Below are 24,760 nucleotides of genomic sequence, written 5' to 3' on the forward strand. Positions count from 1 at the left end.
TCTCAACCACTGTGGCACCAGGGAAGCCCAACATGTGCATATTCTAGATTATCTAGCTGACCACCTGTCACCAACTTCAGCACCACACCTGCTTTATGCCAACACCGAGTTGGTGCTTCTCCTCACAACTTTCATCATCTTCAGGCTAAAGCTGGGCAATGGGAAAATGATGCGTTCCAGCCACAAGAAGACAAAATGACCTGAAAGCATGCTGTGACTCTGCAGTGGTTTTTAACAGAGAAAGAGGGTGAAAGAATTGTCATGTCTTGACACATGAGCCAAACTTGACCAGAAGCAATGCATACCAGAGTCACACGGCACACAGCTCTTTATTTTCAGCAAAAGATTGTCATTCGTTAAATTAGTAAAGCTTAGTAAAGGTTCGTGATTTGGATTTTTGACTTTTTAAATCTATTTTCTAAATTTGTTTCAACTTGATAGTTATGGAAGATCCATTAAGTATAGGGAGCATACACTGTTTTTAATGTGCAAATACTTGAGTATTAAAATAATTGAAATATTTTATAATTGTTTTATAATTTAAACTCCAGGAATCTGTGAGAATTTTATTTCCCTAAAAGTACTCTATTTACTACTCAAGCTTGAGAAATAACAGTCTACAGATAGGAAAACGAAGAGAACACAATTCTGCCCCAAAGCCGGACAGAAAACAGGTTTCAGCAATGCCCCACTGGCGCCATCTGGTGGGCAATTCGAACCAGTGCCCACTGGCACCGCCGTACTCCAGGGCCCTCAGAACCAGGGAGCTGAACACATATTTAAATGGTGTCTACTTTCAATATGGGGCCTCAAGTAAGCACTCAGCACTGCCCGAGAGGCCTATGTCACGCCTTCTCTCTTCAGCCTGCAGCACGGTCTCCCCCCACCCTCTCAGCTGGTAACCTGGCTTCTTACTTGCATGAGAAAACAAGCGCTAAGATGGGATCCATCTTACTGGATGGATCTACCAACACCCTCAGCTACCAGCCACCAGCAGCCGTACTTTCTGCTCTGCCTTCCTGTCACCTTGGGCGCAGTGTTGCCTCTGCTTATGTTCTGGATCACAGCCCCTCTCAGAAAGCCAATACTCTCTACTGTAATTCTCCTGTCTCCTAAGTTATCAATTTCCCTTCCCAGCTGGATCATTACCATCAGCGTACAAATAAGCTGTAATGGCTCCTACCTTAAAAAAGAAATGCAAATCCCATCTTAACCCCACATCCCTCCATTCCTCTGCTCCTTCGAACAAAACTTCAAGCTGCATGCAGTGGCTGGCTCTATTTCCCCACCCCCACGCTCTGGCCCATGCTTCCCCCTCGTGCTGAAGCTGACATCACTGCCCTCAGTCTCTGTGGTTATCCTCCTGGAGCTCTGAGCAGCCTTTGGCACAGCTGAGGACCTCCCCTTAGGAAGCAGGGCTCCACTTCACCTCCTCAAACATCACATTCTTGCCCCCTCAGACCCCTTTACTGGTGCTACCTCCTTTTTCTGACCTTTCCATTGGCCAGTCCCCAGGCCTGGCCTAACTCTCCCCACCCTCTGCCTCTATCCACCTTTCTGCAGGTCATCTCCTCCACCCCATGGCCTTAAACACAATCTACGGGCTACAGTTCTCTATGATCTCAGCCCTCATCTTTCTCCCGAGCTTATGGGTCCCACTGCCTACTCAACATACCCGCTTGGATGGTGAGCTAGGTTGGATTGTCTAAGAGGCATCTCATAATCAACCAAACTCTCTGTTTTTCCATAAAATCTGTTCATTGCCCAGTTTTCCCAGTCATGGCTAAAAGGTACCAGTATTGACCTGGTTGCTAGGGCCCCAGCCTAGGAATCACCTTTGATTCCCACCCACCCCTCCTTCTCTCCCCTCCACCCTCAGCTCTCCAACACAGGCTGACTCTGACCAGTTGCTGCTGCCACCCTGGCTCAATGCTACTCCCCCCAAAGTGGACACCCGCAATAGCCCCCAGGGGAGCCCCCTGCTCTTACGCTCACCCCACCCCCCTCCTTCCTCCAGAGTCCAGCCCAGGCAGACCTCTCCTAATCATGAACTGAGTTCCAGCACTCCCATGCCCAAAGTCCCCACTGGCCCTACACGCCTAGCTTACACTCTAAACTGCTCACCTCGGCCTCAAAGCCCTCATTTATCTGGTCCCATCTCCCTCCCCAACATTCCTAGTTTTAATGGTCTCCCCTGTTCTCCAGCCTTATCAGCCTTCCCGTGGTTCCTCAAATATGCCACAGTCTAGACCCACCACCTTCCAGCGAGTGTCTGTGCCCATGTCATTGCGGGGCTGGCATTTCTCATCATTTAGTTCTCAGCTCAAATGTCACCCCCTCTTCTAGATAAGTGTCCCTCATCTCTATTTCATTAACCTGTTCTTATTTTCTTCAGAACACTTAACACTATTTGCAGTTACCGTCTTTATTTGCTGTCTATCTCACCCCGACAGCGTGTCAGTACACAAGAACAGAGCCTTCTTTGTCTCTTTACTGTTAAACCAAGTACAGAGCAAGTACAAAATGCCTGATCCCATTTGGCGGATGAAGAAACTGAGGCTAAAAATAATCAAGAAATTTGCCCAATGTCACACAGGAATAGAGCCAAGGCCACATCTGGCCAACCCCATATCCCGTGTCGTCAGCTTACTGCACTGTACTGTCCCATGTCCAGCTTTGGGGGTTGAAAAGGATGGGCCCCTCCTCCTAACGCAGTCCACACCCCCAGATTTGAATGAGATGAGATAAAAGCTGGCATTGTCCTGGGTTCTTTTGATTTCTGTATGTTGGCATCCTCGGTTGCTCTGAAACTTTGGGCATAAACTGAAAGACTCATTGTGACTATATTCCTTGAATCCTAAATGAAGCAGAAAGAAATCCCAAAGGTACCCAGATGCTGCCCAAGTATGAATGTGCCGCTCTGGCTCCAAAAGGAGGGCTGGGAAGAGTCAGCAGTTGAGATCATTTCTACAGGACAGACACACTTCAGAACGAGAATCCAAAGAGCAGGAAAGATCATCTCAAAAAGCAATTAATTGCTAATTAATTAATTAGATCTCATCTAAGTGATTAATTCCATATTTCCAATTTTTTTAATAAGCTGATTTTTTAATAAGCATTCCCTCACTTCCAATTATAATTCCCTACTCCATTGGTTATCATCCTTTTTTTAACCTCCACTGACCAATGCCCAGTTATTTTCATAAAAATAGTCAATGTTGCTGTTCATAACTTTTGGATAAATAAATGATAGTATCTTTAAAACCCCTTATATCTGGTCATAGCACCAAATAGGATACTCAGACATGGGCCTTCCCTGCCGTGGTTATGATCAAGTGCTACAGACTAAAAACTATTTTGTAACAACTATGAGAATTAGAAGAGAATATAAACCAACATTCATGGACCACCTACTGTGTGCCAAGCTTACAGTGCTAGCCTCTCCTACAGCTGACATTTTCTTGAGCACTTGTTACGTGCCAAGCAGCTCATAAGTATGACCTCATTTAGTCCTCAAATCAATGCCCGTGGCCCAGGGAAAGGATTCTCCCTATTTCACAGACAAGGAAACCGACCGTAAGGTTAAGTAACTTGAAGGCAGTGGAAGACCTGACACCTGACCTGGGTCACTCGTCCAAAGTCAGGCCCTTTGACCCTACCACCATCCCGACACCTGGATGGGGCCTGTTTGTTTGGTGACACTGTGAGGAAAACATGCAGTTACAGGAGTCATTTGAATAGATAAGGTGGGTGGTGGAGGTTCCAATTTCAGATAAAATCATCAAAACCACTCAAAACACTTTGAGTTAGAGAAAGAACGGCCATGACAGGTGAGGGTGGTTCTATTCGCTGAAGGTCTTCAAAGTCTCACCAGACCTATTGATTTTCAGTCTTCAGAGTGAGAAGGGGATATACGGGTGAGGCCTAGCCAACATCTGGTTGTACGCACCCTCCATAAAACGTGGGTCTGATAGGCATTTACGGGCATGCACGAGGAGAGGGACTGTCCACTGCAGTCTCTGACCCTGGAATCCCTGGGCCGGTATAGTCATTAAAAGCTTGCTGGGAGCCAAGGGCACACACTAACCCAGTGCTCCCATCAGATGGGGTGATGTAGATATTACGTCTAGCACAGTGCCGCTGCAGATCAGGTGTTCAACAAGTAGAGTGCTGGTTGCCCACCCAACCTCAATCTCCTTGTCCTAGGCAACAGAACCCTACTCTTGTTTGGGGCGGTGATGTGCCCAGCTAAAGACGACCTTCTCCAGCCTCCCTTGAAGCTAGATGTGGCCGCGTGTTTCAACTCTGGCCAGAGGGATGCAGGGATCAGAGCTGGATGGGACTTCCGGGGAGGCTACTTAAAGGAAGCTCATTCAACTGTAAGAGCTGCTTTTGCCTCTCCCCAGCCTCCTCTCTGCTTGCTGAACACACAACACACAGGCACGATAGCTAGAACTGCAGAAGTCATTTAGGCGAGCTTGAGGAAGTCATTTAGGAGACCAGCAAGGAAGGTACTTGCTGAGGACAGTGAGTCTAAATTTAAGAGGCTATAGCTTTCTGTTGTCACTGTAGAGTTTTTCTACCAGTCACTGACAGACCACCCTCAAATGTCCTTTACGTGACAAAGAAATAAACGTCCATCCTGTATCAGCCACTTTAGGATATTTTAGGCTAGCAGGTCTCAAACTTAGGTGGCCAGCAAAATCACCTGGGGTACTTGGTAAAAATACAAAGGCTCTGGGCCTATGCTCCTTCAAGGAGCCTGGGTGTCTGGGTGCTAGATGATGCTGACACCCGCCAAAGGTCGAGAACCACTGCTTTAGGCTTTCTGTTCTAAGCGGCCCAATTTGTTCTTACAGTTCCCTTCAAGCGTCATCCCCGACACTGATAACGTGCGGTCAGAAGCAATTTTATAACATCCAGCTTCACTTTATTTCTGATTGAAAGCAGAGATCGCATCTGAACAGGGTGGCCCACAGCCAAGATAATTCTGCATCCACCCTCCCAGGATACGGCAGAAGGTGGCGGGCACGCTGCCCGCCCGCGGCCTGCCTCAACCTGTCCCGCTCCTCGACATGCTGCCTGGGGCAGGGCAGGTGAAAGTCATCTGGGTGCAGCCGCCAAGCTTCCTCCGTGGAAGTTTCAGTCTGAGCCTTAGCAATGTCGTCGTACCCCCTGAGTGGAGTCTCTAGCCCCTCATATTCACTTTCCTTACCTGGATGCAAAAAGGACTGGGTGAGGAACCAGCGCTCTCCTGAGTTGCCCCTGATAGCTGCGGCTTTGCTGTCAAGCTCACAAGCTTTCCTAGTGAGGACGGAGACTCCAAGGTCAACGTTAGGATCCACCTCCTCCCATCTACGGGTTACTGGCCCGAAGTCAGAGTTTCTCTAAACAGAGTTTTCTGGCCACCTAGCTGTCTGCCCTGCCCAACCAGTAAACTCTTTATCTCAAGTACAAGAGCACAGGCTTGTGCTCTCTCCTTCTCTTTTCTAAAAGGACATCACTTCTTCCCTTGTGCTGGTACAGCAATGTCAGGCATGTGGAGTGTGGGAAGAGAAGTTTTCAGACCGCCATCTCAAAGCAAAGAGTGGTCTGGACCCACCTAGACATAAATCTGCACAATTCTTAAAGACTCCATTTGTTGCGTTCAGATAGTAATTATAAAAATGTGACTTTCTAGGGCTTCCCTGGTGGCACAGCGGTTGAGGGTCTGCCTGCCGATGCAGGGGACACGGGTTCGTGCCCCGGTCCGGGAAGATCCCACATGCCGCGGAGCAGCTGGGCCCGTGAGCCATGGCCACTGAGGCTGCGCGTCCAGAGCCTGTGCTCCGCAACGGGAGAGGCCACAGCAGTGAGAGGCCCGCGTACCGCAAAAAAAAAAAAAGTGACTTTCTATTATCTGGCTCTTTCTTTATATCCAGTTCCTGAGACTTAAAGCAGGCACCCACACCTGCCTGCTCTGGGTAAAAGCAGTTGACAGACAGGTAATGCCCTTCTGGATGCCAGCTACAGAGGGGAGTCCCGCAGACAAAAGAAAGCTCGGATGATTCATTCACCGCACCCTGCCCGTCCCTGGAGGGTCCCTGGCACCAGGTGACCTTAGCTGGGAGACCCTGAGGTCCTAGACTGAGCTGAAGGTAGACCCAGGCCCCTGATAACCTGAAGCCCCAGGGCCTGTGCTGGGGTAGAGCTGCACCCTTTCCTCTCCACTGCAGGTCCACACACACATGGCTGAGAGCCAGGCAGAAGCAGGGAGAGCCCCAGGGCCGCCCCGGACGGAAGCCACCCCTGACACTAAGGACTCACTTCGTGTTTATTTCTGGTAGTGAGCGGAGTTTGAAGAGCTGCCTCCTCCCCCTCGGATGGCGTGGACGGCCGTTGGAGATGATGCTGGGTAGTGTCCAGGGCGGATGGGCTTGGCTGTATCCAACCGACAGAAAAGAGAGAAGAGACATTCAGAAAGGACTTAAACAGCCGCGCCGAGATACCTCCAGGTCACGTGCGAAAACCAAGGGGCACACTTTTTATCGACATTACAATTCTTATCAATCACCAGATCTTTCTGAAAGTGGGACGTTTGCCCTCCGATTAGTACAGTTAGTTAATCCAAGGCACCCAATGTTTAGGGGACAAAGAGACCTTGTGTATCAATTATTTCAATTCTTATCAAGGAAAAGTAGAAACAGAGGACTTTCAGTTTTATCTGAGGCAGATCCGTGGGTCCCAATGGGTTCCAACAGTATCTCCCTGAAACTGGATGCAGAACTCTGTCTGTGATGCACTTTAGGGGGAGAGGGTTCACAGTTTTCAGTAAGATAGTCCAAGGGTATAAGACCCAATAAATGCAATGAACCACTAATGTAAGTTATGATCTTAAAACTAGAAACGTGAAGTTGCTGGTTTACATAACATCTGCACAGCAATATCTGATGAGAAATAATATTACATGTTATTGGAGATGTTTCAATTGAAAAAATAAAAAGAAAAAAAAGAAAAGAAAAGAAAAAAGCGCTCTAGAGAACATCCTTAAATCCCTTCTACTGTCACAGCATTATCCCAAGAACTATGACTCAACAGGCACACTCTCATTCTTTGCATGGGTCCAAATCCAGGTCTTGAAGGGGCTGGATGTCCAGGCCCCCTGCACTCACTGATGCCAGGCCTGGCTCTCTCCAGAGTATTTCCAAGGCTGCGCTTGCAAGCAGCTCTCCCTGAGGCTTCTGGTTACACGTAGCTCCTTCATGGTTCCGCCGGGTGCAGAACAGAAGGGGCCTTCGGGCTTTCCTGAGCAAGCCATATATTCCGGTATTCCGGAGAAAGTATACCTCTGCCTGTTTACAGCCAAACACCTCCGCCTGAAGCCAGGGCTGGCCGCCTTCTCTGCTCAGCTCAATAGCTTTGACGATCACAAGGTCCCCCAGAATCTCTCAGTGTAAGGAAGCGCACGCCTGGCCATCCCATCCTCCCAGGATGGACGCTGGGCGCCGGGAGGAGCCGGGCCGCCCCGCCCAGAGCTTCCAGCCAGAGGAGCCCTCGCCTTCTGTCAAGGGCCCGGGTGCGGGCACACGTACCGATCTGGGCCGAGTGGGCCCTCCTGGCCATGTTCTTGGCTCGCACAGCCTCCTTGATGCGGTCCACCTCCTGCTGGTAGCGCTTGCGGTCCCGCATGGCGTTCTCCTTGGCCTCCTTCAGCGCGCTCTCCAGTGCCTTGACGCGCTCGGCCGTGGCACGCAGGCGCTTCTCCAGCTTGGGCAGCTCACAGCGCAGGTCTGCGTTGTCCCGGACCAGCTGCGGCGGGAGGGGGAGGTGGGGAGTTACGGGGCGGGGGGGCTGGGCAGACGCACTGCGGGGGCTGAGAAGGTGACAGGAGAGCAGCTAGAACCACCACCCACGCGCCCCACCAGGGCCGTCTTGGAGGGTCTGTAAGACCACAAACGGTGGGACCAACGGGAATAAAAACTCCCATACCCTGAGGCTCCAATTTGCCAAACCCAGGATTCACGGGTACGAGAAAGCGGGGAGGGGTGTGCGATAGAATCAAAAGCCATTTCCAGCTGTAGGAAACTTTCAGGCGTGGGTGGGATTTACTGCCTCTTTTGTTTGAGGGGTGAGGGGGGGACTTGCCAGAGAAAATTGACTACTTGGACACTGGCATGTGAAAGATAAGAAACGTGAAGCCAGTTCAGACACGCTCAGTGAAAGGCATTCATGTTCTAGAGCTCTCTGAAGGCTCCTTCCAAGCCGGGACACATCGTCTACACCAGCACCGGGTTTGGACCCCACTTTGCAACATATCCAGAGGCTAACAGGTAACTCCGGGATACTGCTCATTCTTTCATTACCTAAGACGCTCAGTTAAGAAGGAACAAGCTCACCCTGGGTTAAGAATGGGCTCAAGAGCCGTATCTGTAACTGCCTGGCCGTCTGACCAGGTGTGCGTCACTCAACCACTCTAAGTCTACAGGCTACATAAACAGGATCACTGTGGGAATCCAAATGGATCAGGAAAAGTTTTGAGAATCTTAAGTGCTAAACAAAGGTTGAACTACTGCTGGGTCTACACCTGTTTTCTTTACTCCTGTGGCCCCCCCGCACCCAGCACCAGCTCCAGTGCCCGGCAGAGAGTAGGTTTTTAATAAATATTCACTGAATTCATGAATAAAATAATTAATGAATTTCAGAGCTCTATTTCAAGTTCCCTGGTGGTTTCTGCTTTTCTATTTCTCATCAACAATTTGCTTGAATGACTTCAACCATGTTGAATCTGTCATCCTCCCTTTGGGGAAAAATGCCATCATCAGTAATGTTGAAGAGGATGTAACAAGTCAAAGAGAAATGACATCCCCTGGGCCACGGGGTCCAAAATGTTGGACCATTTTTATCAGATCCCAAATCTTGAGGATTTAGGGAAAACCGTCATGAACCTTCCAGCATTTAAACAGAAAGGAGACAAATAACCTGCCTAAGTCACTGGTAGGTTTGGACACTGTCACTCTGTCACTCTAGACAAACTCCAGGGTGTTGCAGGAACCTGAGAGGATGCCCAAGAAATAGGGTGACAGTGCAGAGAGGGGGCTGGTTCCGGCCCCAGTGCTCCCACGTGTGGGATGAAGCCAGTGGCTTCCTCGCCCAGTCTGTTTCCTCATCTATAAAAAGAGGGAGCCTGACCCAGCTCGCTGGCATCCACTTTGCATTCTGTGGAGTCTTTGGGTCCACAGAGGGTCCTGAAAAGCATCACGGGAGACACTGAGGCCAGCTGGGGTTGGAGGCTGGGATGGGAGGCAGGATGAAAAGACACGACTGAACACCCTGCTCCCCAAGCCCCAGAGAGCTCACACTCAATTCCTTATATTTGGCTTCCATCAGGAAAGTATTTTAGGACTTCCCTGGTGGTCCAGTGGTTAAGACTCTGCGTTTCCACTGCAGGGGGTGCGGGTTCGATCCTTGGTTGGGGAACTAAGATCCCGCGTGCCAGGTGGCACGACCAAAAAATAAAAAAAAATAAAAAAAAAAAAAGGTAATTTCTATACAAGGGAAGTCACTGAAGACTAAAAGAGTGCCAGGTCCCTTCCAGCACTGATGTTCCCTAGTGATGTACTGTCCTTTTACCTTCTGTATCAGAGTCACCTCCCTCACTAGGGCTGAATCCAGCGGGGCTTCTCTCCAGGAGAGAAAGAGAAGCAGGAGGAAGATGACGCAACCCTCCTACCTGTTTGTGGACCTTAGTGAGCTGCTCCAGGTTATTCTCCAGGAAGGAAATTTTCTGCTTCTGGGCAGCACTGCCTCCTCCCTCGTCGCTGTCCAGCTCTACGCTCTGCGTCAACACCAAGGGGTCAGCGGGACAGGCCTCCACACCGCCCACCCCCAGTCCCAGCATCACGTGGATGAGCCATTCGAAAGAAAACCCCCAATCTTACTAAAGGTTATTCTGAAAGTGAAAACGAAGAGTGGTTCTAAAAGTTTAGACTCGACCTTCTTCCCCATTAATTTCCTTGATCGGTATCAAAAGTGTTCTTTCTTTGGACAACTGACAAAAAAACTTCAACTCTTTTTTTGAGGGATTCAGCTCTCTTTGTGAAATATACCTCTCCCTTGCACGCAGGTAGAGGCTTTTCTTTTCAAAAGGAAGTGTTCCAAAACTCATTAAGAAGAACTAGTGTGAAAACATAAGCCCAACAGGACAGGAATAAAGACACAGATGTAGAGAATGGACTTGAGGACACGGGGACGGGGAAGGGGAAGCTGGGATGAAGTGAAAGAGTGGCATGGACATACATATACTACCAAATGTAAAATAGCTAGTGAGAAGCAGACGCATAGCACAGGGAGATCAGCTCCGTGCTTTGTGACCACCTAGAGGGGTGGGATAGGGAGGGTGGGAGGGAGGGAGATGCAAGAGGGAGGGGATATGGGGATATATGTATACGTATAGCTGATTCACTCTGTTATACAGCAGCGACTAACACAACAATGTAAAGCAATTATACTCCAATAAAGATGTTAAAAAAAGAAACAACATAAGCCCAAGACCCAAGTTTCATTTCAAACATCACAAGTGAGATAACAAGTCATCAAGCTGTGGGAAAGTGTCTGTGGTCCCACTGGGAAGTCTCAATGGCCTCTGCTTGTCCCTTCAGCTTCCAATTCCATGAAATTACTTAATGAATCCATCTCAGACTAGTCCTGGCATCTGCACGCTGTGCTGGATCAACTCTCGAAATTTATCAGGTCTTGAGATTGATAAAAACACTGTTCTCCCAGCACTGCCACACTGAGTGGCCAGATAAGTTGGGAAATACATGTAGAAACACATCCTGGATTCCCAAAATGGCAAAGCACGCTTGCTTTGTCTCATTATAGAAGAGATCATCACCCTTCTCTTTCTGAGACGTGATGTCTATATGAGCATCTCAAACCTGTCTCTTTGATCTAAATCCGGGGTTCTCAAACCCAGAAGAGGATTTGTTAAAACTCAGATTGCTGGGCCCTACCCTCATCTCTGAGTCAGTGGATCCAGGGTGGGTCTGAGAATTTGCACCTCTAGCAAGTTCCCAGGTGACGTTAGTGCTGCTAGCCAGGTGGCCACACTTTGAGAACCACTGGTCTAGGAATAGGCTCTTCCTAGAGAGTTTTATATCGTGAAGTCAGGGAAGTCTGATCTCAAGCTCTGCACCCTCCTTGAAACACCTCCTCCCTCCAACTGAGCGTTTTTGGTTCTTGTCATAACCTCTCTAGTCTCTGTATCCATCACCTCTGCTCTGGCCTCTCTCTCCTCCCTGGTCCAGGTCCTCCAGTCATTTCTATTTTGATGACGGTGATCACTACCTACCTGCCTGACCAGTGCCACCTTGAAACCTCCCATCATTCTCCACCCTCTTTCCTTGTTTTTATTTCCAGGCCTCCAAGCTCACTAGAATCGTGCTGTCAGGTGCCACGACAAATCCGTGCTCTGACCCTCAGCTGGACGCTCCCACACTGCCCAGCATCCTTTTGTTCGTCCCCAGCAAATCCCCCACAGCTGCCTGGGCCGCCTCTAGTCTCTGTGGGCTTCCCATTCTCTTCCTTCTTCTCCATCGAGCACCTTCTTCTCCACATTAACTGAGAAGGTCAAAGTCTTCAGATGCATCTCTTCCCAGTGTCATATATTTCCCTACGAATGTCTCCATCTTGGCTTCTCCACGTCTCCTCTCTGGGAAAGTGGGCCCTTTCCATCTACCAAGCCTAATACATTCCCCTATACCATCAATTCTGTCTTCTCAGATCCGACTCCATCAGTCACCTCCTCTTTTTTTTTTTATAATATATTTCATCCCTTTTCCTTCGCTCCTTCACACAGACCCCCATGCACACACTTTTCTTAAATATACCTTCCGTCCATCCTGTCACACCTCTGGGCACGCCCACTGCCCCTCATCCATCACTTTCAAATATCTTTAAAGCATAGCCCCCTTGCTGTTCCCCCTCCCCCTCCCCCTCCCAAAACCTCTGCTAGCTGCTCTGGGGGTTCACCGTTCAGTGACTCCCAAGATCACTGTCACTGTGTGTGGCACAAGGACCAAAGCAGCTCAGACTCTGGAGTCACACAGACCTGGATTACAATCCCATCTCTGGCTCTCCCCAGCTGCGTGATCTCGGGAGGTCAGGTAACCTCTGAGCCCACCTCCACAGCTGCAAAACAGAACACTAAGAACCACTTAGATAGCTCCTGGGGAGAGCAAACAAGACGCCGGATGTTAAAGTGCTTCGTACACTCTGACCTGGCCCCTCATAGCCTCTTAACAAGCAAAGATGAGGCTCTAGCCCCTGACTTCCACGTTCCTGACATCGTTCACCAGGCTTCAGGGCCACGCTGTCTGATGAGACCCCTCTGGGTTTTCCCTGCAACGCTCAGAGGTTTTCACACTGTGGCCAGATAAATATGCGTTCATTTGAAAGGATATTGGGTTGGCCCAAAAAGTTCGCTCGGGTTTTTCCATAAAATGTTACGGGAAAAACCCTAATGAACTTCTCTGGCCAACCCAATAACTTCCTTGTACTAAGAAGGAAAAATGTTCCCAAGTATTTTTCCCCCTCCAGCACATTCTTTTAATCACATTCTCTGGCATGAAGTAATTAATTTTTAAGCATAACCAGCCCCGATTTAAGCAAGTGATACTTCAACTGAAAATGATTCGTTCTGGCCAACTTTTCTTCTCAGTCCCATTCACACAAACTAGAACTCACTTTTTTAACCCGGGCGGTCAGATCCTGGACGAAGAGTTTACGGAGGTTGTGCAGAGTCTGTAGCTCTCGAGACTGGAAGAGAAGATTGTTAAAATGCCACTTAAATGAGGGAACACGCTGAATTTACGAAACAGCTGGCACCAGACCATCAACCCCAGACAGCTCCATAAAGCTCTGTAAGCCAACCATCGAGGCCATGGGGCTCACCACTTCCTCTGACCTGCCCACCACTCATATCCTCCTCCACCTGGCATCTTCCCACGGGCACCCCAAGGTTCAGAGACTGGGAACTCAAACAATGAAGCGTAAACTAGAACAAAGCCTGCTCGTTTGCTGTGTTTTAAATAGAACCTTTTTTCCCCTTCAACCACAAAAATTCAAAAGTTTTCTCATAAAAATTCCTGGAGGGCTGTGTTGTACCAGAATGGACTCCTTTACCCCTCTAACTTATGGTGTACATGTTATACAAAATGCTAACAAATTTAAATGAAAAGTTAGCCACAGTTTCTCCCACCCTAACTGACCGACATTTTTCACGTTTCCACACCCCTCTGGCTGTGGTCCATATGCTCCTTTGCTTTACATCACTGAGCTTATGGACTTTCCACCTGGGTGACCCTGGGCAACTTATCTAACCTTTCTGTGCCTCAGCTTTCTTATTTGTAACATGAGGATAAAAATAGTAGCTGTCTCATAGTTGCTGTTATCAAGCTTCAGTGAGATGATCCTTATGAAACTCTTACAACCATTTCTGGCACATAGTAAACATTCAATAAATATTCGCTAGTATTAATGTACTGATGATCATATTTGACAGACATTTCTTCATTAGACTTTTATTGCTTCCTTTGGTTGTTGTTATGACTTTCATGAAATTAACTTCTTGGGAGCATTTTTTTTCTTCATTTTGGAGTCTTTTCTACTAATGAACCCATAGGAATTAGATTGCTAAGACAAAGGTCTAAGTCAAATCTGGTGACCTCTGTTTAACAAAATCAGAAAACCGAAATATTTCCTTCCCTTTAAGTCTCCGTGTATTTACCACAGGACGTACGACTAGTTCCCTTAAAAATATTTTCCCATAAGGAGAGAAATACACTCACATTTGTTTTTCAGTTTGTCTAAATTGACCTAACACAGAATGTCAAGGGATGGAGCTCACACAGCTCACAGAAGAAAGGAAGAAACAGGCTCTAAAGACATGGAAATAATAAGTTTCTTGAATAAAGGTTCTATGTTAATTTAAGGTCAAATTACTGGGTCCAATTCCATAATTGAGTTGAAATAAAAAGCACCTGAAGTCAATTGATTCCTCAGATGAGGCAAATTACTTTCTGCGGGAGGCCAAGCGGGCCTGCTGTTAGGAACGCCGTGCACGCAGTGCGTGCCCAGAGCTGAGCCACCGGCCGGCAGGTGCAGGGGGGTTGCTCTGAGCTCTCAGTGATGTAGCTGTGCTGCCTGTGCCCCTGCCCGAGGGAGCTCGGCCTCGGCCCCCTGCTCTGCGAGCTCTCTCTCCCGCTTCAGGGATTTCATTACTGATTGAACTATAATCACAGTAAATACTTTCCATGAAAAACGCCACCACCCTGCAGGGACATGAGAAGAGAAGACCCGGGTGTCTTGTCAAAGGGCCAGGCGATTCTTCCAGGCCGAGCACCAAATAATCCAGAGTCCGGAGTTTGGCGACTTTCTCTCCTTACTGTTTGTTTTTAGGTAACTTCAAGAAACAGTTTAGGAGGGGCAGTTCAAGGCCTTGGAAACAGTTGATAAGTTGCACATGAATGCCTGCGTAACCCCATTTTGGCCTCCTGGGGCAATCAATTTTCCTCCATCGTATCCATTAGCATTCCTTCACCCACCCCGATTCCCTTCCCTTGTGAAGTCAGTCACAAGCCTTTCCTGGCACGGACGCTGCCCTCTGTGTAAAAGCCCAGGGCTCAGCTTCCTGTCACGGGGGACAGCGAGGGTGTGACCAGAGAGGTGGGGACACAAGGCCCATCAACGCAGCAGGAGAGGTCCAGCCCCAGAGCCCACACAAAGTGTCCTATTAAAGCCAGATGGCTTCCCGGGACCCCAGAGACGTCCCCACTGGCTGGTTGGCCTTTCCCAACATCGCCCCCTGGAGTGGGCTTCACAGACTACAACCCCTGGGTGGCAGGTCCCACCCGGGCCTGTCCAGACAGTCCAGGAGGCAGCGCAGGCCTAGGGCTAAGGGGGGCTCAGGAAGGGTCAGCCAAGGACAGCAGGCCTGCCCCTGAGGAACACTGACAGCTTGGGGAGGATGTGATGGAAGGATAAGTAAAAACACCCACGTCTGGAATGGCACAGACCGTGGGGTTCCAGTTTGGGAATTGAAAGCGTGTGTGTGCGTGATGTGTGTGGACGGGCAGTGAGGGCTGCAGAGGGAACGTGGGAGGCTGTGTCAGTGGGTCCATCCACGTGTGAGGGACCAAGTGTGTTGTGTGAGCATGTGTGTGTGGTAGTGGGGCCGGGGAGAATGGATGTGAGGGTGGGAACATAGGTGAGTGGGCTGGGCGGGGAGGCGGGGGAAGGAGAACCAGTGGAGGAGGCTAGTGAGGAAAATGTGTTGTTAAAAATGTATTCAGTGGACTTCCCTGGTGGCGCAGCGGTTAAGAATCTGCCTGCCAGTGCAGGGGACACGGGTTCAAGCCCTGGTCCGGGAAGATCCCACATGCCGTGGAGCAACTAGGTCTGTGAGCCACAACTACTGAGCCTGCACTCTAGAGCCTGTGTGCCACAACTGCTGAAGCCTGTGTGCCTGGAGCCCGTGGTCCACAACAAGAGAGGCACCACAACGAGAAGCCTGTGCACTCACTGCGGCGAGGAGTGGCCCCCGCTCGCTGCAACTAGAGAAATCTGCGTGCAGCAACGAAGACCCAACACAGCCAAAAATATAAATAAATAAATAAATAAACATGTATTCAGTGGACTTCCCTGGAGGTCCAGTGATTAGGGCTCCGTGCTTCCACTGCAGGGGGCATGGGTTCGATCCCTGGTCAGGGAACTAAGATCCCACAAGTCGCTCAGTGAGGCCAAAACAAAACAAAACAAAAAAACATTCAAAAGGGCAAAAGAACATGCTCATGAGTGAGTGTGAAAGACAGAAAGCTTGTGAGTCTGGGAGAGAGTCAGCACGTGGGGTGAGTGTGTGTGAGTGGACATGATGGAGGGTGTGAGAGTGAATGAGCAAAAGTGTGAGTGTGCCAGTGAGGAAGTGTGGATGGTCACTAATGAGTGTGAATGTGTGTGTCAGCATGTTATGGGGTGTGCTGGGTGAGTGTGTAAGAATTTGTGAGTGGATGAACACAGGCGTGCGAATGTGAATGTGAGGGCCTGTGGGTGTGAGTGTGTGTGAAGATGTGTGTGTGAGAAAGAATAAGTGATTGTGCCCGAGCGTGGGTGAGGCCGTGAGAGAGAGAGGGGTGAAGAGTGAGCTTCTGGGTGTGGGCATGGAAGGTGTGTGTGCTGCGTGAGAGCGTGCATGAGAGAGTGCGAGGGTGTAAAGGAAGAAAAGATACTGAAATATTGATCTCTGGCTGGTGGGAATACAGTGACATTTTAATGTGCAATATATTTCTGAATTGTTATAATCATCTATGATTATGGGTACCACTTCTCCAGGAGAACAGACGTGGAGGAAGCAACTTCATGGCTTCATTTCCATTTCCCCTCCAGCCGCCCTGTCCACCGTCTTCTCCACCAGGCTCAAAAGGCCCAACTTCCTGTGAACAGTCATCCTACTTCTGTCCTGAACGGCTTGTGCCCCCCGAGCCCACACCTGGCTTTGAGGAGCAGCTAACACTGGCCCAGCGGCCAGAGTGCAGCCTCGGGTCCAGCCCTGATCAACCACTTGCCTCCAGTCTGGGGTCACCGAGTTCTTGGATTCAGGCTCAGTCCCACATAGATTCCCAGGACATGGGAATGAAATCAAAATGCATGACTGTATCTAAACAACAGTTTCTCTCTGTTGTCATGTCATGTGAAATGACTCGACGTGTTTTCACCAAATTGAGACTATTTGGGGTGTCTGTCTTCAAACACAGGCTGCGTGGCATTTTGAAGGGCTCTTGAGAGCCCTCGGAGCCAGGCAGCTACCCCCCAGGGCAACTGAGACAGAAGTTGACCAGAGGAGACAAACCCAATGAAAGCACAGAGAAAACTAACCAGGATCTCAGATGGTGAGCCCTTCTTCCAAAGGGAAGTAGATCTGTCACTCTTCTGCCACAAACCCTGCAGGTCCCAAGGCCCTACCTGGCCTGCACCTCCTCTGGCCTTGACCTCTCTGTGCCTACCTCCTGCCTTCCCCCCTTCTCTTGGTCACATACACATTGACCTCCTTGTTGTACCCCAACATGCCTGCCATGGGCTGACCTCAGGGCCTTGGCACTGGCTGTTGCCTCTCCTGGAAGGCTCCTCCCCCGGACATCCCCATGGCTCCTTCTTTTACCTGCTTCAAGTTCCTGCTTAAATGTCACCTCCCAGTGGGGCCACCCCAAACCAGTACCCCTGCACTTTCTATAACCATCTAATGGAGGTCATGATCTACATTCTTATTTCTCACTGTCTGTCTCCCCCAGGTGAAAGACGGCTTCACAAGGGCCAGCATCTTAACTCTGTTTTGTACTGATGCAACTCAAGCACCTAAAAGCATGCCAGCCCTCAGTAGGTGATCAATAAATATCCACTGATTGTTGCATGGAAGTAAGTCACAACATACAGAGGCTGTAAAATTGCAGGCACTGATTTGAGTTTAAATCTCAGTCAGGACTCCATGGTTACAGTCTTAAGGATGGATGGATGGATGGATGGATGGATGGATGGATGGATGGATGGTTATTCACTCTGTTAAGACCAGGGGAATAAATTCTACAGCTCTCATGTTTCCATAGGAAGTTTTATGTTTAAAATGATATTCAAGAAAGGCATGCACAAATAAAATTTTAGAAGAAACAAATTCAAAAGATCATAAACCAATCTGGTCTCTGAGACTAAAATGAGTTGGGAAACACATCAACATACCACTGTCTCCTCCAGCCCTTTGAGGTCCTCTCTGGCTTGTTCTCTTTTATCATTGAGCAATCTAAAAAACAGAAAGGAACTGTGAACTACCAAAGGGGCATCAGAGATTCTTACAGATACCATCTGCATCTGCAGATAAGTCAACAAAACAAACCAACTCACCCAAATGGCCACGGTCTGTTTTTAAATTGGCCTGACCTAACCTGAATATTTGGGTATCTGAATCACCAAAGCAGACTTTTTAAGACTTTGCAGGGTGGTGGGGGGACTTCCCTGGCAGTCCAGTGGTTAAGACTCTGTGCTTCCACTGCAGGGGGCATGGGTCCGGTCCCTGGTCCCTGGTCAGGGAACTAAGATCCCGCGTGCCGTGCAGTTGGCAAAAAAAAAAAAAAAAAACTTCGAGAGGATGAGAGAAAACAGAGGAAATATTTAAAGCACACTCACAAGAGCTTTTCCAGTTTCATTTCTCTCTCTTGGTCCTCTATTTTCAGCTTGTTATAATCAGAACTGAGCTTCTCCTGTTCCAGTTGCAGTTTCTGATTCAAACTGAAATGGAGAGGAAAAAGCAATACATTCCACATCAGCCTGAAATTCTGAGTCATGCTGCTAAAGACGTGGTTCTGTTCTAACCCCATTAGCCCTGTGCAATAAAGGCGGCAATTCTGGAAGGTTTGGAGGGATCAGAGAACAACCTCACAGCTTCCTCCCTGCCCAAGTGAAAATGAAATTTCTGGGAACATCTAAGAGGCATGAAACATAAGGCTTTAATAATGTATTTATAGTTGGCTTGCGCAAGAGCTTTGGGAGGGAAAATAATGAGATGGGAAAGGGGCCGATATTTTAAAATAGAAAAACAAAGCCCAGTAAGAGTTCTGCTTTTCTGCCCTACAGATGGTACCTACGCACTCCCAGAACCTTATTTGGCCACTTTGACCTTCCCTTCCTCTCTGGTCTGACGCTCCAAAAACATCCCCTAAATCCAAATCCCTAGCGGACACAGGGACAGTTCTGTTCTGTGAAGTCTTGGGGGCGAAAGGGGGCAGTGGGCAGAGAGGGGAAACACAAAGAAAGTCCAGGGGCTGTTGCAAAAACGAAACTCACCATCCAGTTGGGGGTATTTGGTCACCATTTATATCAGCCCGGTCCTTATAAAACCTTTCATACGGCCATGCCTACATGACTGTAGACAGCAGATTATACACTCTCTGAAGGAAAACCCATGTGAAACGCAAAGGCCAAGGAAATGGCCCCACTTGTCAACTGACTCAGAGACCCTCCATCTCTCTCACCTTCCTTCCCTCCCCTCCCCTTCCAGCTGAACAATCTGAGGGTGATTCATCAACTAACAAATAAGAGTCACACTTACAGGGGAAAGCTCAGCGTAAGTGGGAGCATGGGGGTGGACCAAAAGAAGGGGAGCAGCGACGCTAAGTGCTTTCCTAGGGAGACTGTGCACAGAGCCCCGTCACATCATTTACATCTTTGCTTTTAAAATGCAAATGTGCTGTGTGAGTATCTCACGGACATCGAGAGAGAATTAAACTCCAACTCCAGTTTGATTCTTGTTTAGCAGCGTGACCCTAAGTAAATCATTTAATCTTGCTTCCCATCTAGAAATGTTTCTTCATCTATAGAAACAGAGAGGAGGGAATCTTGAGTCTGGACCTGGGGTGGCGGGGAGGAGGAAGACAGGGGAGGAGGGTGTCAGTGGGTGGAAGTGTATTTCAATATAATTGGTTTTCTTATGTCTTTAATTTGGGGCATTTAAACACAGCCTGGGGACTTGTGTTGATGAGGCGGGAAAGTGAGAGGAGTGGGGAGGGATAATTGCTGAGCAGGGGGCTCTGCAGCAGCTACAACAGGAGAATGGCCTTGAGCCCAGCTGCAATGCCCCCGAGCACAGACAGACACACAACAGCACGGGTCCCTAAGGCGTGTGCCCCTGCGAGCAGGGGTCTCTGGGGTGTGCAGTGTTCAGGTATGTGTTGGGCTGGGGCAGCGGGAGCTGACTGTCTTCTCTGGAGCATTTCTTAACCCATCAGAAACCCTGAATCAGAAGCAATTCAGAGTCTTTGGGGGTCTTTTTCATCCTCTCATGGGAACAGCCTCCCCACCTTCTGAGGTATGTGTCTGCCCAGCTGAATCACCAACGTGCCCCTGCTCCACGGGGACCAGGCAGGGCAGCTGGACCCGCCTGCCACCTGCCCACCAGAGCCCCTGGAGGCTCGGCTCCAGTTGGGGAGCAGACCGCAGAAGCATCACGTCCAGCTCGCTGAGGCACCAGGGCAGAGCCCAGGGTCCATGGGGCGGGGCAAGCAGAGACCTCCAGGCTGGCCCAGGGGCCGTGTCTGCCCCAACGCCCCACGAGCCCCCAGGCCGACTCACTCCCGAATCTCATCGATGATTTTCTGCTTCTCCTCGATTTCATCTCGGAGTCTGGACAGCTGCTTCTGATGAGCTTCCCGGTGGCTCTCCATCTGCTGCTCCAGCGCCTTCTGCAACCCAGGCCGGGAGAAATGTATCAGCCGCTCGTTGGCTCTCAGCCGGCTCTGTGACAAAGCCCTTGTTCGCTGTCTCCTACCCCATATCCCTCAGCTGTCAGATCCCCAAACCGGGGCCCTCAGAACCCACCGTGCTTTACAGGGATAACAAAACTCAAGGATCTGTTATAAAACTGAGTGGTCCCTACGGGCAAAATAGCCCATTCCATGAGTAAAGGGTCTCCCCCTGACCTTCTATAGCTCATCTGAGCCACACGGCTTCTCTTGCCAGGTCAGTCAGAGGGCATGGACCTCTTACCACCTGGGTGACCTCAGACAAGCCATGCAACCTGTGGGAGTTGCACTTCCTCACCGTAAAACGTAGATAATTTCCCGGCCCTGCCCACAGCATGGATTTACAGTGATAGTCAAAGGAGACCTTTCCACCAAAGTGATGCAGACCCAGGACAGGGGTTTGCCTAAAGCTAATCAAAAGTTCCACATTTTCTCCTATTTCATTGTATCCACCTAAAAATCTTATTTCCCAATCATCTTTCCCACTTTTCCTTTTCTGTTTAAAATGTGACCAAAAATAAAGATCTCTATGTTTAAGATGAAAACTCAAATTTGGGCTGTTTCGGGCGACCATTCCTGCAGAAGTTCTGCCGCGTGGCCCCATGCAGTGACTGGAAGGTGTGCTCTCTCCTTCCTCGTCATGAACGGGAAGAGAAATGTACCAACACGACATAACTATTATCTACAGACACCTCGGGATTCCTGGACACCTCCACCTCCATCTCATTGCTAAGCCCAGCCACACTCTGCGAGCAGCTCTGATGCCCAGCCCCAGTCCCCACCCGCCTCCCTCCTACCCTGCCACACACATCTCCGAAGGAGTTGGATTTTCCTAGATCAAGCAAATCCAGTCCAAACATGGGCTGGGCTTCTGGAAGGGGCTGCACACACACCTTCATTTCCTCAGCGTCCTGCAGCCGGGTCAGATGTTCCTTTTCTTTATCCTGGAAGCTGACTTCATGCATTTTTTCTGTTTTGAATTTTAAACGATGATTTAAGATTTAACTGGCAGGACTCACATCCAAAAGTAAAAATTAGAAAACGAAAAAAGAATGGGGTGAAACATCAGCTTATCTAACCAATTACAACCGTGGTATAAAGGAACGTGCCTCTGAAGGAGGACTTCTGGCTTTTTAAATCAAGGCCGATCTCTCCTGGGAGATTATCGAAGTCCCTCGGGGACAGTGGCGATTGGAGGGGAAGTGCTAACTTGGAGCGGGTTACGCTGCAGCTGACCTAGCTGTCACCTCACGCCTCGGAGGACTGGTTCCCCGCCAGGCCTGGTGAGCTACTCCTGGGCAGCACACGTAAACGTGCTTTGTCAATGGTAATGCGCTGTGCTAATATTAGTGGTGTTTGGATTCGCGCCACTATTAGAGTTTCGGAAAGAGCTAATTTACCTCCCATGGTATTCTCTAAGAATCTGGAGCAGGAAAACAACCTAAGGATAGGCACAAAGAAAATAGAAATATAAAAGGACACCCTCCAGACTAAACAGGAAGGCCACGCCTCGTACTGGGGGCAGGGCTGTTATGCGGCACACCTCTGGGAGGGAGGGACAAGTCCCATCCTATTCTTGGTCAGTGGCCCTCCCTGAGCACAGCCCGAGGTGGAGGGAGCAAGAGCATTTGGGACAGTGACATTCAAGTCATTAGGTATTCTCTCTAGTCTGTTTCACTTCATTTCAGCTCTTCTTGCTTTGATTCCATTTCCACTCAGTGGCACCACTGCAGAAGCCATTTACCAGAGGGAAAAGTTCTTTTCCATGTCAAGTTTTGGGTGGAGCATTCTGTTCCTTACACCCCCTATGACATAAAGAAAACCTTACAAGGTCAAAGCGGGGGTGAGTGTGCTCTCTTTCATCGTTAATTTACTTTGGCATTTGAAGCAACATGTATTTACTGGGCAAATGACTCTACAACAATAAAGGACATTAAAAAGGATAGCATCATCGCCAATCCTATTATCCTATCAAAACCATTTCCTTTCAAATATTAATTTACAGGCCTTGGGACATAAGCATCTATTGATTTCTAAATGTTATAACCACAGTAAAGACGAAATTACATATTAGGATGTTTAATCTAATGCATTATAAGCACTGCTGCATGGCCTTCATCTCCAAGATGAAAAAAATTGTTCTTTTAAACAACATACCATAGTTCATTTAACTCTTGGACATTTAGGTGGCTTCCTTTCTTTTTTTTTTTCACTAATATAAATAATTCTGCAATGAATATAGGAGATTTGAGGAGCAAAAGGTATGAGAAGTGTTAGAATTATTAATATGTATTTTCAAAATGCTTTCCAAAGGGACTCTACCAGTTTTCGTTGCAACTCATAATATGATCTGTATGTTCCCGTTTCACCACAACACCTACATTCTTAATCCTGTTCTGATTTCTACATTTCTAGTCATTTCTCTCAAATCTCTTCTATTTATTCACATTTATTGAGTGCTTCCTATGTGTTGGGCACTTCCCTCAACAAAGGGGGTCAGGAGACTGCCTGGCAAAGGAAGAGCTTGTTCAAAGGATGAGGGATGGGGCTTCCCTGGTGGTGCAGTGGTTGAGGGTCTGCCTGCCGATGCAGGGGACACGGGTTCGTGCCCCGGTCCGGGAAGTATCCCACATGCCGCGGAGCGGCTGGGCCCGTGAGCCATGGCCGCTGAGCCTGCGCGTCCGGAGCCTGTGCTCCGCAACGGGAGAGGCCACAACAGTGAGAGGCCCACGTACCGCAAAAAAAAAAAAAAAAAAAAGGATGGGGGATGCAGGTAAGCCATGGGTGCAAGTTCAGGCTTTATATTAAGAGCAACAGGACACCAGGGAAGGGTCAGAGGCCTGGGGTTGGACACGAGGTAGAACTTGATTTTGGAATCCTCCTTTGGAATACAGCACAGTGGTCAGCCTAGAGCAGGCTGGAGATGAGCTCCTCAGTAGATGGATGTGGCCATAATTCTTAACTAGGATTAACGACAGCGACAGTGAAGACGGAGAAGAGCAGAACCAGAGAAGCCCCTGGCAGGTCGAATGGACAGGCCTTGGGGACAGACTGGACGCAGGAGGTAAAGAAGGGAGAGGATTCTGACTTGGGCAGCAGGGTGGACTGAGGGAAAATGGCAAGAGGAGCAGATATGGGGTGGGGGCAGTCTTCTAGACGTTTCTCTCCCCTCCCCGCCCCCACCCAATTATGCCATTGTTTTCAGTAGACCTAGAAATGCTTTAATCGAGCAGAATTAAACATCATGAGTCCAGCCAACCAGAGAGTGATTTAGGCTGAGAGTCAGACACCTGCAAAGTGGTCAGTTACTCACCTTGGGCTCGGAGCTTGGCCAGCTCTTCACTGAGCGAGTCTTGGGACTCTTCCAGCTGCCTCCTCTTCTGCTCCATGTTCTGCATGTAGTCTGTCAGGGATTTGATCTTGGCTTCATGCTTTAAACAAGCGAACAGATAAAAGGGAGCAGTGAAGGACTAGCAAGTGGCCATCCTGGCTCGCCCGGGACTGTCTGATGGGACAACGCAAGACAGGAGGAGTTCTTGAGTCCTTTTTCTGAGTCCCAGCACCCAAATGGTGCATATTCTGCCCTTTGTTTGGGATCTGTCCTTCTTCTTCCATGTGCTTCTCTGCTTCGTTCCCCACAGACCCACTCATGGCCGTGCCCTTCCTCACTGTCCTCTTAAGTGAGATACCGAAGGCCAAGCTGCTTTTCCTCCTTACAGAAAACAGAGTGTGCTGGAGGGAAAGGGACTGGGAAAACGTCCAGGCTGAGGGCTTCGTTCTTTGAAACTGCACCTCTGGATTTCTTCTTTGGAACTCAAATATGATGTCTATTCTTTTTCTGTCTCTCAAACGCACCAATTCCTGTCTCGGGGACTTTGCGTTTACATTTTCCTCTCCCTAGGAAGCTCTCCCCAGCACCCTCCCAGCCATGGTCCTGGCTGGACCCTTATCACTCAGGCCCCGACATTTTCTTATAGCACCTAACTTCTGCTTGATTTATCTATTTTTTTTTCCTACTTGTTAGCTCCATGAAAATAGAGAGTTAATAAATAATAATGGTGTGAATGAATGAATGAGAGCTCGTGACTGACTAGGGACAGCAGTCACTTCTAGGCAGATGGAAATATGCAAACACTCCCCGCTCCAGATCTACAGGGTTCATATTTAGGCAGGAACACTCTGGAGACTGAGCTCTAATCTAACGAAATAACCTCTGGGAAATGGGACCCTGTTGGAGCAGTTGTTTTATAAGCATAGCTTTTGGTGACAAGGATGAGTGTAAACAAAGGAGATAACAGCATTTTAGCTGGAAATATTTTGTCAGATTCCTTAGATCATGTCAGAAAATAAAGAGCCAAGATTTCTCTTACTTTTGAACCCCAGGCAATTATGGCTGAATCTTTGGCTTTATGTAAATTGTAGCAGAGTACAAAATAGCACCT

At 48.8% G+C, this 24,760-nt stretch overlaps 1 protein-coding gene across 1 annotated transcript in view; it reads right to left on the reverse strand.

The window, feature by feature from the left end:
• Positions 1-6,313: 6,313 nt before the first annotated feature.
• The window catches only part of KIF5C (kinesin family member 5C), a gene marked incomplete at both ends in the record, with an annotated part of 148,851 nt that continues 130,404 nt past the window's right edge, over positions 6,314-24,760 (reverse strand). Inside the window, 9 exons of the mRNA XM_082658878.1 lie at positions 6,314-6,420; positions 7,572-7,788; positions 9,710-9,814; positions 12,724-12,795; positions 17,764-17,824; positions 18,208-18,309; positions 20,149-20,258; positions 21,212-21,288; positions 23,632-23,749. Coding sequence (XP_082515004.1) covers positions 6,314-6,420; positions 7,572-7,788; positions 9,710-9,814; positions 12,724-12,795; positions 17,764-17,824; positions 18,208-18,309; positions 20,149-20,258; positions 21,212-21,288; positions 23,632-23,749 — 969 coding nt within the window. The remainder of the gene's footprint in view (positions 6,421-7,571; positions 7,789-9,709; positions 9,815-12,723; positions 12,796-17,763; positions 17,825-18,207; positions 18,310-20,148; positions 20,259-21,211; positions 21,289-23,631; positions 23,750-24,760) is intronic.

The sequence above is a fragment of the Grampus griseus genome (assembly GCF_964374135.1).
Source record: "Grampus griseus genome assembly, chromosome: 7".
Taxonomy (NCBI): domain Eukaryota; kingdom Metazoa; phylum Chordata; class Mammalia; order Artiodactyla; family Delphinidae; genus Grampus; species Grampus griseus.